Genomic DNA, 17174 nt, shown 5'->3' with positions numbered 1-17174 from the left:
GCGCCTCCCTGGCTGCCGCCCCTAAGATCCAGGGAAGGAGGGAGGGGCGATGTGAGGGGCAGCCATAAGGAGCATTGCTGTGAAATATTAACCCAGGGGCGCGGATGCCTCGACAGAGAAGGGGCGGAGAGATGACAGCGCTGGGAGACAAGTGGCCCGGCCTCCGGTAGGGGTCGCCGTGCCACATCCGGATGCCTCGTTCTGGGCACACGGCGGCTGGTACTCCTGCACCCTGGGGCTGTTGAGCTGTCGGCTCCTTCTGGGCAGTGAGCTGTGGACAGAATTGACCCATGCCTCTCTCGGCTAAGTATTGATTTCCCGGGTGACATCTACCCAGGTCGTCTCCTCTCTCACAGCATCCAGCAGTGGCTCCAGGCAGCAACTTCTCCATCACCCCGGGCTCCTGAGGGACTGTCCCGAGCACAGCCCCTCCCACTGCCACCGGCCCGCTGAGGACACGCAGTGTGATCAGGAGATAAGTGCTACTGTTTCCACCCCATGTGAGCTGGAGGCTGCTTGTCATAGCAGCATAACCTAGCCTGCCCTGACTGATGCACGTCCCAGGGTCTCGGCACTGTGTCACCTCCCTGGGACACCAGCGCAACTTCAGAGAAAGGCGGAGTCCAGAATGAGCTCTGATGACGTTTTCACCCTCAGATGAGTGGGCGCTCACAAAAGAAATGAAGTCGTAACAGAGAAAGATAAAGCAAGCTGTATTCCTTCGCTTCTGAGTTTATGATTATTTCTTTCCCTTCTGAGTTTGTGGTCAGAGAGTCGCGTCTGCTGTTTGTGGTCAGAGATTCATGTCTACTGCACCGACGTGTAAAGGCTCAACTGTTTTCTCACTCACCTGCTCTCCCCGTTCCCACATGGACCCCTTGAGGACAGAGATTACATTACCCTCACCTTTCAAGTTCAAGCATAGGACCTGACGTACAGCTAAACTGCAGGTATGTTGTTAAATCTGACACCTCCAATCCCAACTCAGCCAAAAACACAGTCCTTGAGTTTCAAAACATGATACCGTTTGAAGGTCAGGGTAAGAGCACGGTGAAAATCTCCAGGGAAGTGGCCTCTCTCTGGGGGACCCTCCCTGCAGGGTGGCCCCCCCACCCCGGGCCCTGGGTCAGCCTCCAGCTCCCTCTTAATTCATAACTGCAGGTAGAGAGAGGCCAGCCGCCTGCAGACTGTCTGTACTTAGGCCCACAGCCAAGTCGAACCCAATGAGAAGGAAGGACGCAGTTCAGAGCTGTGAGGAAATCAGTTAAGGGGACGCTCACGTGGAGACAGAGCCCTGCTGGAACCCAGCCCGGCGCTCCATGTGCAGGGAGCGTCTGACAGAGGCTGCACACTCAGACACCCACAGGGGAGGCGCTGGTATCAGAAACCATACAGTCGCAGCCAATGCTGTCAAGTAGGAACGGAAGCTCAGGGTTCCCAGATCACCTCACCCTTCAAAAGAACTCTATAATTTTATGCAAAATCTCTCCATTTTTAAGTGTTGGCAAATCATTCATTTTTTTCCTCCAACGCTGTGCAGACCAAAGAAGAGATCCTTCAGGGCTGGATTGGTTATGACCCACACCTCCATCTTGAACCAACATACCCGACTCCTGTCACAGCAGAGACCAACTCCACACTTTTCATTCATTTCAACTGTCCCTGCTGTGGCTACGGGGTGTGTGCGTGTGTGTGCGCGCACATATCTCTAAGCTATTTGACCGTTCCCGTAAAGAAACCAGCCGTTACAGGTGGTTGGTCACTTGTCCTGTAAACCTTTTACTCAATGAAGTCAGAAGCCGGAGGCAGGAGCGACCCTCCTCTGTCAAGGAGTCGCGGCAGGACGGAAGGAGAAGGTCATGCCTGAGTTGGGCTCACCAGGAAGGAACCAGAGAGGAGAGGACATTCCTGCTGCTGCGACGAGCCCAGCCAGAGCGCAGGCGTCCAGGTGCGGAGACGCGCGTAAGGGACGGCCAGTCTGCCCACAGGCGGGACGCAGGGCGTCACTGGTCCCGCAGGGCGTCACCGGCAAGCACCAGGAGTTCCCTGCGAGGCCACACCAGTTGGGAGGCGGCTGCTGTGTCTCCTCTCTCCACGTGGGCCCCGGTGAGCCTCTCCAGGCCCCCGGGAAAGCCAGGAGGGGCATATAACTTACCTCCACTACGTCCCCCCAATGAACTATGCTAGGAGCTCAAAGCACAAAGTAAAATGTTTGTATGTTCCCTGCGCCATGAGGACCGTGAAAATTAAATCTATCGCAAGAAAACTAGAAAGGAGTAGCAGGTCCCTTATGCTGCATTAATGCTTTACGGCAGATGCAAGAATGCCAGGTGTCAATTACTCTGGCGGGAAGCAGGGTCTCCTGTGCCCTGGGGCTCCTCACGATGGGCAAGAAGGAAGTTAAACAAAGTCAAGCCACTGGGGAGGTGACTCCCAGATTGAAGGACCACCATAACTCGTGCAAGTTAGCTTTAAAACAACACAACCACTTAGGGTCTCTATAAATTTTCTTAAGGGCATGCAGCAAATTAAGAAAAATTTATTCAAGAAAACCTACTAAGTCTGGGTAAACCTGACACGCTGGGACACCTGGGCTACAACCTGCTCCGCTCCAGGCAGCTGTGGCCACCAAGACAGGCTCCCTCCCCCGGGACCCAGTCGAGAGCCTGGGGCAGGCTGCCTGCACTTCTCATTCTCCCCAGGACCACGGGGCAGAAACTCTATTCCAGGCAAGAGCGACCGAGAGATCAGAATTCCTTTCCTCCCTCCAACCACAAGCCATAGTGTACAGGGTCCATCCCAGGCGTGGCTGGCTGAGAATACAGGGCCCTGCTGCCCTCGCCCCAGGGCACCCATACACTGTGAGACTAGAGGCCACCTCCGTGCCTGATGGCCTGCATTAAAGCCGGGGTGTCAATCCGAGAGAAGCAGGCCACTGTCCCCATACCGGCTCCAGAGCAGTGCCTCTGGGATTCTTCCCAGGGAGGAGGGAAGCCGACCATTAGAACAGAGAAATCCAAAGCACTCCCCACGGAAACTGACTTTTCTGAAAAACAGTGAGGGGAAGTTCAACCCGAAGAGCACCTGGCCTCCTAGAGGCGTTTCACATGAAGATGAAATCACAACCCACCTCTGCCCCAGCTGCCCCATCCCATCCCCACCTACCCCATCCTATCCCATAGTAGTAGCGGTGTTTGCTGTCCTCTGATCCAAAGACCTTGATCACCATGCTGTAGAGATGCAGCCCTTCCACCAGCATCCACGCAAAGACGCTCAGGAAGAGGTAGTGCAGGAGCACGGCCAGCACCTGGCACGGGGCCTAGGACCAAAGCAACGGCAGGGAGGGTAAGCTCTCTCGGGTGTGAGCAGTGGGTGGGTGCTGTTGTCCCAACCTCCCTGCACCCATTTTCTGGGGAGCGCCTTCTAAACACGTGGCCTCACTTCCTGCCTGGGGAGTCGCGTCTTGCCTTTCCCAGCTGAGTGATTTGAGTGGGGCACGTGACTCAGGCAGTAGCCAATCACTGCACCACACCCCCACCCAGGTACAGTGATTGGTTCATGAGAGGGCAGGGACTCGGTCCGGCCAATCAGCGTAAACATCCCCGTCCCTGCCGCAGGATTGGCTCAGAGGTGGGCACGTGACCGGCCGGGTTGCCGGGCGTGGGTTCTGGGGTGGGCGGAGGCGCCGGTGAGCAGGTTTCCCTCCTTCCTTTGGACGCAAGGACCCAAGGACAGGAGCCCGGAGCTGTGGAAGCCACCCCGGCCCGGAGGCGAGGCGTGCAGAGTGGAGCGCGTGAGGGGAAGGGAGTTGAGGGGCAGAGAGAGCAGCCTGTGACGTGGCTGAAACCTCTCGACTCAGGAATTTTCAGTTCTCCATTTCAAGGTGTTGGTTACCTACCTGGAGCCGAAAAGCCTGAGCGACACGGCCGCTTCACTGGGCTTTACTCTCAGCAGGTGTAATGGACAGAGGTGCACAAACTACCTGTAATGTCTGTTCCCTCTGGCTGCTCGGGGCACTGATACCCAGAAGGCCCCCCTGCCTTGTGTGTGACAAGCAGGCAGGGGCAGGGCCTGCTCAGCACTGCGCGCTCCTCTCCCCTGTCCAGGGCGGCAGCTGTCTGCTGGTCCCCCTTTTTGCTCCTAGTGTCTTGGCCACAACTCCAAGCTCAGCCATGTGGGCTCAGATTCCCCCGGAGCCTCAATCAGAGATCCCCCCACCCGTGCTCTCTGTGAGTCCCCCGCCACCCATCCCTAAGCTCAGATACAAGGGCCAGGGAACCAGGAGACTGGGGGAGAAAACAAACATGAAAACCGAGAACAACCATCTCTATAGGGGCTCCGCGTCCTGTCCTCCCCAGGCCCCCGATCAGTGGATTCTCAGGAAAAATAAAAAAGGGACAAGTTACTGAAATGCCGCGCTGCTGGTCGTTAGGCTCTGTTAGGGTTAGATACAAACATGGGACACATCTGTTATCTCTGTAGGCCCAGCACCGGTGGCCCTGCGTCTTCTAGGACCAGCTGCCCCTTTCATGTGGGGAGCGGCCCCTCCCCACACAGAGACTGGCCACCACAGTCACCTGTCCTGTCTGCCACAGAGGTGATCCAATGGACGGATCACTGAGAGCCCTGCCTGGGATTTTAGACACACAGGAGATTCCCCCGGTCCCTGGGGTCGCCATCTGCATGATGGGCGCCTGGACCGCTTCCCCTCCTGCTGCCATCACACAGGTGGGGCTCACTCCTCACGGTGTGGCTTGGACAGGCAGCCTCAGCGTCACCTGAAAACCTGATGGAAATAGGAATTCCAGCTGAACCCAAATCTGTATTTTAAGAAAACCCCGTGTGATGATCCACAGTGGAGCTTGAAAAGCATCCAGTAGGAGAGAATGAGGCTGGTGCAGAGGCCTCATCTGTCCACAGCACAGCCAGGAACTTCTGAGATGCTTCGCTGAACCCCCAAACCTGTGAGCAGAGGAGGGCGGATCTCTCCTTAGGCAGCAGCCCCAGGACGGGCAGGTGGGCTGAGGACCCTGCTGGGCAGGGAGGACAAGACGCCCTGCTGACCCTCACTTCATGGGATAAAGAATTCATCTTCCATTAGCCAATCGTGATCACGCCCCAGGACAACTGACTTATACTGCTTGGTTCCCCTTCCTTCCTGGTGTAGCGCGAGCACATCTCTGCTTCTTCTTCCCTTCAACCAGGTTTACAACCCACGTCACCCAAGCCTGGGTCAATCTGGTCTCAGCATTTCACTTTCTGTGAGATCTAAGACTTCCTAGGCCCCCGGAGAACCCCCAGCCTGATACAAAGGGCAGAGAAAAGGTGGGTCTGGGTCTTCACAGACCCTTTGCAGAGAGCGCCGGCCCTTGGCAGGCAGAGGGGGTGCGGCTGTGTGTATGGTCAGAGCAGCGATAGAGGGCGGTGTCGGCAGCAAGACCGCACGAGGTCAGCACCCAGTCAGTGCTCACCAGGCCACCCTGGGTGAGTGGCTGTAACTCCCTCGTGCCTCAACCTGGCATCTATAGCAGGCGGGTTACCACGGCATCACCTCGTGGGCTTGTGACGAGGATTGACGGAGTGGATCTACGTAAGCCCTCAGCACGGCGCCCGGCACGCGGTCAGGGCCGTAAGTGTGGGCATTACCGAGACTGATGCTGAGCGGGGAAGCCACTCGTACCTGTCATCTTCCCTGTCTCTCCCAGAGGAAACAGAGCCTGGCTGTCCAGTGGTCTGAATTCTGAACTGAAGCCAGCAGGAGAAGGTACCACCCCTGACGACGTTCGGGGGAGGAGGGGATGGGAGGGAGGCCGGCTGTGGGCCCAGCAGGACCAAGGGGGCCACTCACCGTGCCCGGCTCGAAGTGGAAGCTGATGAGCAACACGACCTGGGCCACCAGGATGGCGCAGGACAGGTTGGCGTGGATGTGGTAGCGCTGGTTCCGGATGGTGCTGACCGAGCTGGGGGCAGAGAGGTAGGGGTGAGGCCACCAGGGAGGGCTTGATAAGCCCAGATGCTGCCACTCCCGGCTGTGAACCCTCGATGGCTCCCCGTTACCCTTGGAAACGATGCAGCTCCTTCCACAGGCCCTGCAGGGCCTGATCCTTGCCTGACTCAGCTCGTCCCTTCCCCTGCTCACAGACCCCCTTTTCCTGGAGGCTCTCCAAGACCCCCAGCCCGCTCCCGCCTCGGGGCCTTTGCACCAGCCGTTCCTCTGCAGTGAAGTCCCTTCCCAGGTCTCCCGTTAGAGAGAACTTCCCGAGCCTGAAGGAGCCCCGCTTCCTCTCTGAACTGCTCTCAGGGCTCGGACGGCTGTGAAGACGTGTCTCCAGCCTGTGCGTCCTCACTCGCTGTCTGCCCCCCACCCCCGCAGCCAGGTGTGTTTTTATCTGTCTCGGGCGCAGCTGCGTCCTCAGAGCTGACTACGCGTGCGTGGGGCTGGCTTGCTGAGCAAATAGCTGGGGAACGAGGAACGTCCTGAGCGTAGGCTGGGGTCCCTCCAAACCCGCGCCGGTCTCCTCTCACCTGGCTCGGATCCCTCCAGAAGCTCCTGTGTCCAGGGTGTACCCCTGCCCCCACCCCCCAGGGCGCCCAGGTCCCGGGTGGGCAGCAGCGGGGATGGGGGAGCCGGGGAAGCTGACAGCCTCAGCCCCGGGCCAACCAAACCTGGGAACCCCCAGGAGGAACCCCAGGAGTGGAGGAAGAGGGGCAGATAAACTCCCGCGCGTCCCCGGAGAGCGGGCCCATCCAGGTGTGGGGAGAACGCCCTCCTCTGAGGCCCAGCAGCTCGGAGGGGAGTGTGCGAGCAGCGCTCAGTCAGCTGTCCGCCCAGACCCACGGCTCTCATCTTAGTTTTCTGTCCCAGTTCAGAAAGGGCCACGGATGGACTGAGCTGCCGGCCTCTACTTGGGGGGCTGCAGGGTGCCCTCAATCTCTGACCAGACGTGGCTTCAGCCGGCAGGGAGCCCTGTTCCCACCCCGGGGCCTCCTGCAGCCCAGCCCCACAAAGCCGGCTGTTTTGATATCATTTGGGGGGTCCTCAGTTCTGGCTCTCCCCTGGCCAGAGGACAGAAAGCCTTGTGGGCTGGGGGCCTTTCCAGAGCCTTCCAGGTTAGCTGAAGCCGGGTGCCCTCCAATTCCACGGCACCTCCTCTCCCCTCTCTCTTTCCCAGCGCCCAGAGCCCCCTCCCTGCGCCCCAGATTTCAAAACAAAAGGTAATCGAGGACCAGCCGTCCAGCTGTCACACACCGTGTGCAGACTCTACATAGGGGCCGGCATTTGCCGTCTCCCGAGTACAAGTGCCAGAAGGGAAATCGAAGTGGGCAGGGGTGGCACTGACATTTGCACAAAGCTGCCCAACCTCTTGGGAGACCCGGGGGACAGCAGAAGGTGACTCACGATAGCACGGCGAAGGTGACGAGCGTGATGGTCAGGCAGAGCACGGACAGCGAGCAGCCGATGTAGCTGACGGACGAGAGCGCCACCTGGTGTCCGCCCGTGAGCTGTGCGGGAAGCAGAGCGGAGGCAGTCAGCCGCCGCCGGGTCCGGGCCCTAGAGGGGGACTGGCCCTGTGGTTAATGTGGCCCGAGCCTGATCGCGGGGCTTCAGGCTGGAAGGGGTCCCAGGGCTAATGCAAAGCTGAGCACGAGGCAGCCACTAGACCGTCCGGGCTTGGTGGTGACCGCCAGTGCCTGCCTCTCCCCCTGACGCCCTGGTGTTGCCACCCAGAGGGCCAGTCCTTTGGTGTTGGCCCTTGGTTCTGCGCGTTTCAGACGCTCCAAATGGCTCCACCCATCACTCACATCCCTCCAGCCCCTGCGCTGCTACCGCATCACCTCCCTTCCCCCACTGCTCCCCGCGCAGGCCGCCCGCCTGCCCCGTGCCTCTGCGCCCCGCATGCAGGGTTCTCTTAAGAGCCTGACCCACAGGCCCCGGTGCAAGTCCCAGCTGACGACCTAGGAGTGAATTTTCATATGTGAAGTGCTCAGAGCAATGTAAGGGTTCTGCTGGTATCCCTGATGCCCAGTAGAGCATAAACATACGCGGTAAGTCCAGTGGATGCAAAGCCACAAAGGACGGTGACAGAAACCACAGCTCACCTAGCAGCACAACCCAGGACTCCAGGAGCTGTGGCCTCTGAGGTCATGTACATCTGACCCTGGGATCCAAGAAACCCCGGGCTCCCTAAGCCACACGCCTAGGAGCGCAGCTTCCCTCAGGGGTCGCTGCCGGTTCCTGCTCCCCCGCAGCATCGAAGACCCAGCCTGGAGCTCGCTCTGCACTGGCGCCGGCAACAGACCTCAGGGTCCCTGCAGCCTTGGCCAGGACGCCGGGGACCTCGGCCTCCAGTAAACTGCCTTCTTCCCTGTTCCCCGGGACTTAACTGGGAACAAAAGGAGGCAACTCTGAGATTCGGAAAAGGGCTGTCGTCCAGGACGCGGGGCCCAGGAGGCCCCACCAGGAAACGTAAGTGGGTCACAGGGAACAATCTGGGAGCCAACCGGTCGGTTTCCGAGAACTGATAACGTAATGAGGGGTCAAGAAACACTTTCAGTCCCTGGCTGAATCCCTGGCAGGGGAGGTGGAAGCCTGGACCCAGCAGCCCTGGACAGGGGGGCGGGAGGGCCCTCATGGGTAACCCCTGTCTGTGCAGGAAAACAAGCTTCCTAGACAGGAGGGGCCACCAGTGCGTTCCTGCAGCAGGCTTCTCGGCAACATCCCAAGATCTGGACCCTAAAGTTCTCCATCTGCAGATAGAAAGGCCGAGCGGTGTTCTGAGCCATCATGTATCTGAGGAAGGCAAATGGAAATATACTCCTAGAGCCGCTTTCCTGCACTGTATTGCTTCACACTAATTCCTGAGCGATGCTGTCACTGCTCTTCTGTGAAATGATGTTTCTGGTTTTAGATAAGTTTCGGGAAAGCTGCACTCTCTATCTGCCTTTAAAGACTTCTGGTGAATACAAGCAACGTAAGGCTTCTGAGAGTCCTTCAGGTAACTATATAGATAGAGAGAGGTGAATACAGGACTTCTGGTGAATATATAGATAGAGAGAGCTACGTCAAACTTGGCATTTCTCAAACTCTTTGGGGGAGGGGAAGACAGTACCTCTTCGGCAGCGCCGTTACTTCAAGCGATACTTTTCAGAAACGCAGAACTAAAGCCAGGTGAGGAATCACTAACATTACACCAACTATGCCACCTTTCTCTACTGTCTCATGAGACAGCTGAGATGTCCTGTCCCCCCATCGCAATGATCTCTGCCTAGAGGTGTAGGGAAGTATCAGTTACCAGAGTTTACGGGCATCACAGACCATCAACCGTTCTTAGAAACTATGGTTCACCTCCGCAGCACTCACCTAACTGAAATTAACTTAAATAATCAGTGGAAACGAGAGCAAATGAAGGACAGCAACACGTCAGTATCCAGGAGCTAGCCTGGCCCCCTGACACCTTCACCCCATTGCCACTGGGACGTCCCGGTCCTAGTCTGGCCCTGGGCCCAAGTTCTCCGCATGAGTCCTCGCACCCCGAAGTCTCAGCTCTACCCGTCCCTGTTCATCGCTGTGCTGCCCAAACATCTCACAGCCCCCCAGTGGTATGCGTCCCACTCTGATACTACTGTCCCACTTCACGGCAGAGTCTTCTTACTCCCAGAGAGATGGTGAGCTCTTTAAGGACAGAGATCACGTTCCTGAAACTTCCACCGTCTCATCAACCACGGCTCTGAGAACAGCAGGGTACTACTGAGAATGATGGTTTTCCACAGGTATTTGCTGAAGGTTTTAGGGTAGAAACAGCCCTCAAGTCTACTCCCCTGACTCCCCCACTGATTCACCATAAAAGATGAATTTAATCGACACCACTGTTCGCATACCTCTTAGAGAGATAATAAGGTTTACCTCCTCCACTCACAGAGCTGTAGGGAGCTTCCAGCAGGCTCACGCGAGAGTTCACTGCACAATGTAGAAGCTTCCAGGCGTGAGGGCTGTACCTGGCCAGCCACACTAGCTGAAATCTTCCCCTGTTTTCTGCACACACACTCGGCCTAGAGCTTCTGATAAATGGGAGTCCAGCCCTAGCCTCAGACCCACACCTACTCACCCCTGTACCATATGCCTTCCAACCCCAGCATCAGTCAACTCCACCACCAACCAACCCTGTTATCAACCAATTCAACCATCAACCAACCCTATTATCAACCAGTTCAACCATCAACCAACCCTATTATCAACCAGTTCAACCATCAACCAATCTCACCATCAACCACTTCAACCATCAACCAACCCTATTATCAACCAGTTCAACCATCAACCAACCCTATTATCAACCAATTCAACCATCAACCAACCCTATTATCAACCAATTCAACCATCAACCAACCCTATTATCAACCAGTTCAACCATCAACCAACCCTATTATCAACCAGTTCAACCATCAAGCCATCTCACCATCAACCAACCCCACCAATCAACCAACTCTTCATCACAACTTTCACCAAACCCAACCAAAGCCAGCCTCAAGCCAGGCACGACAGGGAACACATAAAAAGTGAGATATGGCCCCCGCTTGCTAACGTCCTGGCCAGCCCATCTTGCAACGGTTACACAGAACATAAGGCGAGGAGACTGGAAGGTCGCATTTTCCGTGGCACCTGAATTATAAAGTGAGGCCATAAGGTAAAAATGACAGGGGATCCAAAGGACCCTTGAGAACCCCTAAGATCCCCCATAATCTGGGGCACCCGCAGTCCGTGCAGGAACCTCATATATCCTTCTTCTGTGCGGTGGTCTGAATAGCACTGAGGCAGACCAAAGGAGGGACCAGGAGAAACTTGCCTGCAGACGTCGGGGTCTTCAGACCTTCCTGGTTTCAAACAGCTGTCAAATCCGCACAGCAGAATGGTGTGTGTGTTGGTGGGGGGACAATCTGAGAGACCCTGGTTGCCTGAAGGGTTTACTTCCCTCTCTTTTTATATAAGAGCTTTATAACTTTAACACATGTTCAGCCCATTGGGTTGTCAGTGTATTAAGTGAACTTGCATCCTGTGTTAAACGCGGCTCCACTGTAACCTGCAAACAGCCTGTGCCTTGTGAAGTTGGACGGGACGGGGTGTGGGCTTCACACAGGCCCCGACACACGGCAGGAAGTGCACAGAGAGAACAGGAGAGGGTCTCCTGGGCTGGAAGCAGCACGCTCTCTAAGTGGTGAGGTCCACGGAGACAAGAGTTGACGGTCCTGCTCGTGTCGGGGTCCCCGGCATCTAACAGAGGACTGGCAAACTCCAGATGCTCTAGAGATGAACCAAAGATCAGAGTGCCTGTCTGGGGTAGTGGAGCATCACAGAAGAGTGGATGGTTAAGAGGGGAAGAACGGAGCTGCCTTTATTGGGCACCTGCTGCATGCAGGCGCTGAACCCGCAGAGCAGCCTGTGGGCATCCTGGTTATCGCGATGAGGAAACGTGACTGCCCGACACCGCACAGCCGGCAAGACAGTGCTGACCCCAGCAGGCCTGGACCCCCATCTGCATCAAGCATGTATTAAGCGCCCACTGTGTGCCAAGCCTGGGGCTTGCACTGCAGTGGGGAAAGCAGGCCATGCGCAAAGGCATAAACGGATAAACACAAGAGGGAAGAAATAAGGATGCCAGTTCTGAGACTGACCAGGCTGTGATGGACACAGAGGCCGTGGTGGAGGTGATCGGTGGGGGACGGGGAGGGGGGCCCAGACCTGAGAGTCATCCTGGGTCCCCCCTCTCCCCTCAGAGCCCACGCTCACCCAGCCCTGTCGGTCCCTCAGCTGACAAGTGGCCACACATCCCTCTTTCTCCCGAGTTTCCAGAGCCTTAACCTCCTCTACCCCCCCGATCCCCCAGTGCTCCCCACTTCAGCCAGTCGCCACTCAGCACACATGGCTCCCAGCTGACCCGCCTCCTGGGCACCCCTGCACCTAGAATGAAATCCACATCGTTCCCAGGGTCTCCAAGGCCCCCGCGGGATCAGCCCTGCCTGCACCTCTGCCTCCACCACCTCAGTCACTCCGTCAGGAGGGTCCACGCCTCTGGAAAGATTCAGCAGAGGAGACTGAACATAGGAAGTAGGTGTAAAAGTGTGGGAAACCCTGAAAAAGGAGATGATGGTGAGGGTCCCCAGAGAACAGCCACAGCAAGAGCCTCTGCCCTTGTAGGGTGGGAGGGACAATGGGAAGGGGTGATGTGAGCGGAGCTGGGGCCACTGGCAGAGCTGGAAACACAGCAGGCCTGTCCCATGAGCTGAGGTCGGCGGCGGAGGGGGCACGGCAGCAGCAGGGGCCACGGAGGTGACACAGGCAGCGACAGGAGCATGTGAGCGAGAGCAGAGGTGTAGCACGTCGTGCCTGGCTCTCATTGGCTGGGCTCGGCAGGAAAGCGGTTGTCAGGGGAACCTGCGGCCAAGCAGAGTGAAGGACACGTGGGGACACATCTGAGAGCGCGCAGCCCACTCGCTGGGTCAGCCCGGGTGCGGATGCTCTCAGCCCCTCGCTGCCCCGGGACCCTGTGTTCCATTTCCTCTGCTTCTGCCACCCAACCCCAGCTCTTCGCCAGGCCGGCTCCGTCCTGCCTCTGGTCTCCGCTCCTGCTGGGATCCAGGTGGAGCTGCCCTCCCCCCCCACCCCGGGGCCGCTGAGCCCCATGCCTTCCTTCAGCCCTGGACAGGAGGGGCGTGCAGCCCCTGGGCAGCAGGGGGTGTGGTGACAGTCCCTGGGCTTAACAAGCTGCAGGTTCTGCCGGCCACACCCGCTGCGCTGAGTCCAGACTGCAGGTGAATCTCACATTCCAGTGGTGGAAATAAGCCCACAGCCCCAAGGACAGGCACAGATGAGCTTCTGTCCAAAGTTCATCTGTACCAGACCGTCGGCGCCTGGTCTGGTACCCACAGCCCTGCAGCGGTGCATCGGGTGGGATCTCTCCCCGTGGGATGCATGAGGACTTGGCTCCTATGTCTTTCGAAGGATGTCAGTGACTTGCCTTCCTCAGGCTAGTTACCTCATCAAAGGAGTCAGCGGGGGCGAGGACGGAGCCCCTTCACCCCTTGTTACCCAGACCAGGCTCCTGGGGATGCCTCCCCACCTCCCCTCAGCCACACAGCTTGTGTACCGGTCTGGGGCCGGCTAGGAAAACAGGAACCGCTTTAGCCTCTCAAAAGATCTGGAAATTTAATTCAGGGCAGTGTTCACGAAGGGGAGAGGGGAACAGAGATGCCACAGGGATGATGGCGCGACCCAGGCATTCATTAATCACAGCAGGAAGCCACCTGCTCTGGCCCCTGGTCACCTGGGGAAGCCAGGGCCAAGGGCTGCAGGAGCTGCCCAGCGGGGGGCTGCCAAGACAAGGCCAGGAAAGCTGCCTGAGGCTCGCGAGAGAGGGTGGGCACAGGGCCTCACCGCCTTCCCCTCCCATCTCCTACCAGAGCCCCAAGGGGCAGGGACCTGGGAAGCCAGCCAGCAGCCCTCAGCCCTGCGACACAGAGCCCAGCGGGGGAAGGGGTGCGTCTGAGAGCAAAGGCCCGGGACCTGGACAGGACTGGGGTCCTGGGGAACGGATCTCTCCTGCGTCCAGCCCTGGGCAGCCCAGCCCCCAAGACACTAACTGGAAGCTGTGTGACCTCCAGCTTTATACACGGGGGTGGGACGGCGGTAACTCAACACTGAGACTGCAAAGCGCGTACAGCCTCTGTTGGGGGAGACACCAGTCACCCCAACACTCTCTGCACGGAGGCGGGGCTGGAGCAGACCCCTCCCCATAAACGGTGGCTTCGAGCGTCTGTGAAAAGTTAAAGCCTCGCGCTGCTTGGCCCAGCACGTCCCCTGTCACAGTGGAGGGAAGGGCGTCTGCACACACATACTTATTGTCTGCAGCAGCCAGACTGTCGCCACCTGACGTCGATCCGCAGAGAAGTCACGGGGTGGGCGGGGCGAGGTGCGCAGCGGTGAAAATGAATGCGGTAGGTCCGCGGAGACAGAGACGGGACGGTCACCAGCACGCACCGATACGTCTTTCAAAAGCGCACCAGTCTTTACCGCACGCAGCCGCACGCAGCCCTGTGCCGAAGGAAGAGCGGGTGACACGGAGACTGCCTGCGGTGACACAGCCGCCGCCGCTCCGGGCGGGGCCCTGGGAGACCCGGGATGGGGGGGGGCTGGCGTGCTCAACCCCGCCTTCTGTGTTGCTGCACTTTTCCCACGTGCTGTAGCATCTTTACAGCAAACACACCCCAAGGAACTGGCCCTGGCTTCACCTCAGGCCGGGAAGGAGCCCTTGGGCTCCCGTGGGGCTTCCCACCCCCCTGACACAGGGGGCGGCAGCTTATCAAAGATGGTTCCCCTTTGCCCCTTTTTCCACCACCATGCGGAGATCCATAACGCTTAGGACAAACAATGTGGAATCTACCCGATCTGGGTCATAACACACTTCAATCCCCAACTCAGTCCTCCAGCCTGGAGCTGACCACCCCGAAGCACTGGGGAGCCCTTGGCCCCCCTGCCCTCGCCTCTCTCTCTCTCTCCTGTCTCCCCGCCTCTGGGGGGCTGCACATCACTCTTTGGATCCTTGGGATGGAGACGCCCCAGCTCCACCCTGGCTCATTCCCGGCATCCTCGCTCCTGGCCACCATGCTCACACCCCAAACCCACGGAGGGAGCTCTTGAGCCTGAGGGCAGCCCTGAGAGGGGACCCCTCGGGGACCCCGCTGTCAGCTTCCCCTGCAGCTCAAGCCCCATCACAGCTCCAGAGCAGATGCTCCTCAGAAGATTCTAGGAGAAATGGAGCAGTGGCTGCTTTTCCCCTGAAGTAGCAGCCTGGGTCTCGGTGGAGGACTCTGGGGGATAGTGAAATTTGCCAGTGGGGGGCAGCGGGGAGTCCTGACCCCACAGAGAGGCACCGTTCCCAGGACATCCCAGGCGGGTGCTGGTGCTCACATCACCGCGGCCTCGGTCAGGCCAAGTGCCTGGGGCTGGGTGCTCCGAGCTCAGTACTTGGGCTAGGAGGTGTCTGACCCCCCCCCCAGCTCCATGAGGAGGGGGGTCCTCACCCACGTCACAGGCAGGGAAGCCAACGCTCAGAGCGGGCCCTTGCTCAAGGTCATGCGGTGTGTTGGGGGAGGGACCGAGTGCCTAGCTGACCGGGAAGCAGAGTGGGGCCGCTGCTGGCCACACCCCAGGGATGCGGACACAGCCACACACAGGAGGTACTCATCAGAAGCTGCCTAAGTGACATGCACGCTTGGAGATCCTGGAGGAAAGAACCTGCTTCCCGATGGTGAATCAAGCCCTCGCCAGCACCGGACTAAATGCTGGCCTGGCCTGTCTGCGATACGCCCACCAGGACCACAAATACAGCTCAGAGCGGGGGCATTTCACCAGCCCCAGGGCCGCCTTGTAATTAGGCTCCTGCGCCCCTCCCTGGCAGCTAGAGTCTGAGGGTGTGGCAGCCACCGGTGGGTCCTCTAACCATCAGCCAGACTGGACATGGGCCCTGAGAGAGGGAGGAGGGGCTCCTATGAAGGCGGGACACCACCCCCTTCCCAGCCCCGCACTGCAGCTCCAGCCTCAGGAAGGCGTGGTGTGCCCCAGCCGTGCCCTTCCTTTCCCACCAGCGGCTAGATTTAGAAATGCCCAGAAGAGCCTGGAGTTTGCTTCAGGACACGGACCCCTCTGAGTCAGAGACCACAAACGCCAGTGCCTCCGGAGAGGCAGCTTATATAAATCCAGGAGGCCAGCCGGGAGTGTGCATACATGCTGGACAAGTGAAACTATCCTTCCAGAAAGAGGCATCTTTATCTCCCTTCCTTTTCCAACAGCTCCTCTTAGTGTGTATGTCACTTTCCCAGCGGAGAAAAGAACAAGAAGCATTTTACTGTCTTCCTAAAAGCAGAATAATGAGAACATGATGATGAATGGGTGAGGGTGAGGGAGGTGATAGGGAGTGGTGGGGACTGTGGAGAACTGCAGTGCACACCCCCACCTGCAGGGAGCAGGGCTGCTCCGCCAGGAGTGGAAGCTCTGTGTGGCCAGACCTTCTTCTTTTTAAGAAAACCAGAAATCCAAAATTTTAGATAATATCTCTGAGTTTTGAAATGTTGACAGATGGCAAAATGGCCATCATTTTAAAAAGTCTACAAACGACAAATGCTGGAGAGGGTGTGGAGAAAAGGGAACCCTCGTACACTGTTGGTGGGAATGGAAATTGATACAGCCACTATGGAGAACAGTATGGAGGGTCCTGAAAAAACTAAAAATAGAATTACCATACGACCCAGCAATCCCACTACTGGGCATATATCTGGAGAAGATTATAATTTGAAAAGATACGTGCACCCCAGTGTTCACTGCAGCACTGTTTATAATGGCCAGGACAAGTCAGACAGAGAAAGACAAATACCATGTGATATCACTCATATGTGGAATCTAAAATATTATACAAATGAACTTGTCCATGAAACAGAAACAGAGACCTAGAGAACAGACTTGTGGTTGCCAAGGGGGAGGGGGTGGGGGAGGGATGGAGTGGGAGGTTGGGATTAGTGGATGCAAACTATTACATCTCGAATGGATAAACAACAAGGTCCTACTGTAGAGCACAGGGAACTATATTTAATATCCTGTGATAAACCGTAATGGAAAAGAATATGAAAAAGAATGTGAATCACTTTGCTGTATAGCAGAAATTAACACAACATTGTAAAATGTTATTTTGTCCAATAAAATAAATTTAAAAAAATTAAATATTGACTAAAGGGCTAACTGAAACACGTCCACCGGCCAAAGTCAGCCTGCAGACCACAGGCTGTGACTCTGTCTCAGGAAACAGTTCCTTCCCTGTGGCTGTGAGGCCCCCGGCCCCAGGCTCCCTGACTGATGGGAAGGTGAAGGGGCCCCTGTGGTCCAGCCTTCCCAGGTGCACCTGTCCTGGCACACTGCTCCTGCCGCCTCCCAGGACAGACGTCCAGGCCCAGGCTGCTGTCAAGGAGCCCTTGAGGGAGCCAGGGGGCAGCCCCTGATCCTGCCTGCTCGGACTTCCCTTCCTACCTATAAACTCCACTCATAAGGCAGCCACTGTGGTTACTGCTGCTTCAACAAGAAACCCGGGGTGATACCCGCCTGCCCCCTGCCCCGGATCCTGCCTGGAGCAGAG

At 57.6% G+C, this 17174-nt stretch overlaps 1 protein-coding gene across 4 annotated transcripts in view; it reads right to left on the bottom strand.

Annotated features, from left to right (window-relative positions):
• Positions 1-17174, bottom strand: part of ADGRD1 (adhesion G protein-coupled receptor D1) — a 145741-nt gene that overhangs the window by 24073 nt on the left and 104494 nt on the right. For all 4 annotated transcript variants that reach the window (XR_007471934.1, XM_049698649.1, XM_004276633.3 and 1 more), the window contains 3 exons: positions 7400-7503; positions 5849-5960; positions 3166-3319 (listed from right to left, as the gene is read on the bottom strand). Coding sequence is in view for 3 of the 4 variants with exons in the window: in XM_049698649.1 (XP_049554606.1) it covers positions 3166-3319; positions 5849-5960; positions 7400-7503 (370 nt within the window). In the remaining variant the exon portion in view is untranslated. The remainder of the gene's footprint in view (positions 1-3165; positions 3320-5848; positions 5961-7399; positions 7504-17174) is intronic.

Source organism: Orcinus orca, chromosome 15 (assembly GCF_937001465.1).
Source record: "Orcinus orca chromosome 15, mOrcOrc1.1, whole genome shotgun sequence".
NCBI lineage: Eukaryota > Metazoa > Chordata > Mammalia > Artiodactyla > Delphinidae > Orcinus > Orcinus orca.
This window is presented reverse-complemented; position numbering and strand designations above follow the sequence as displayed.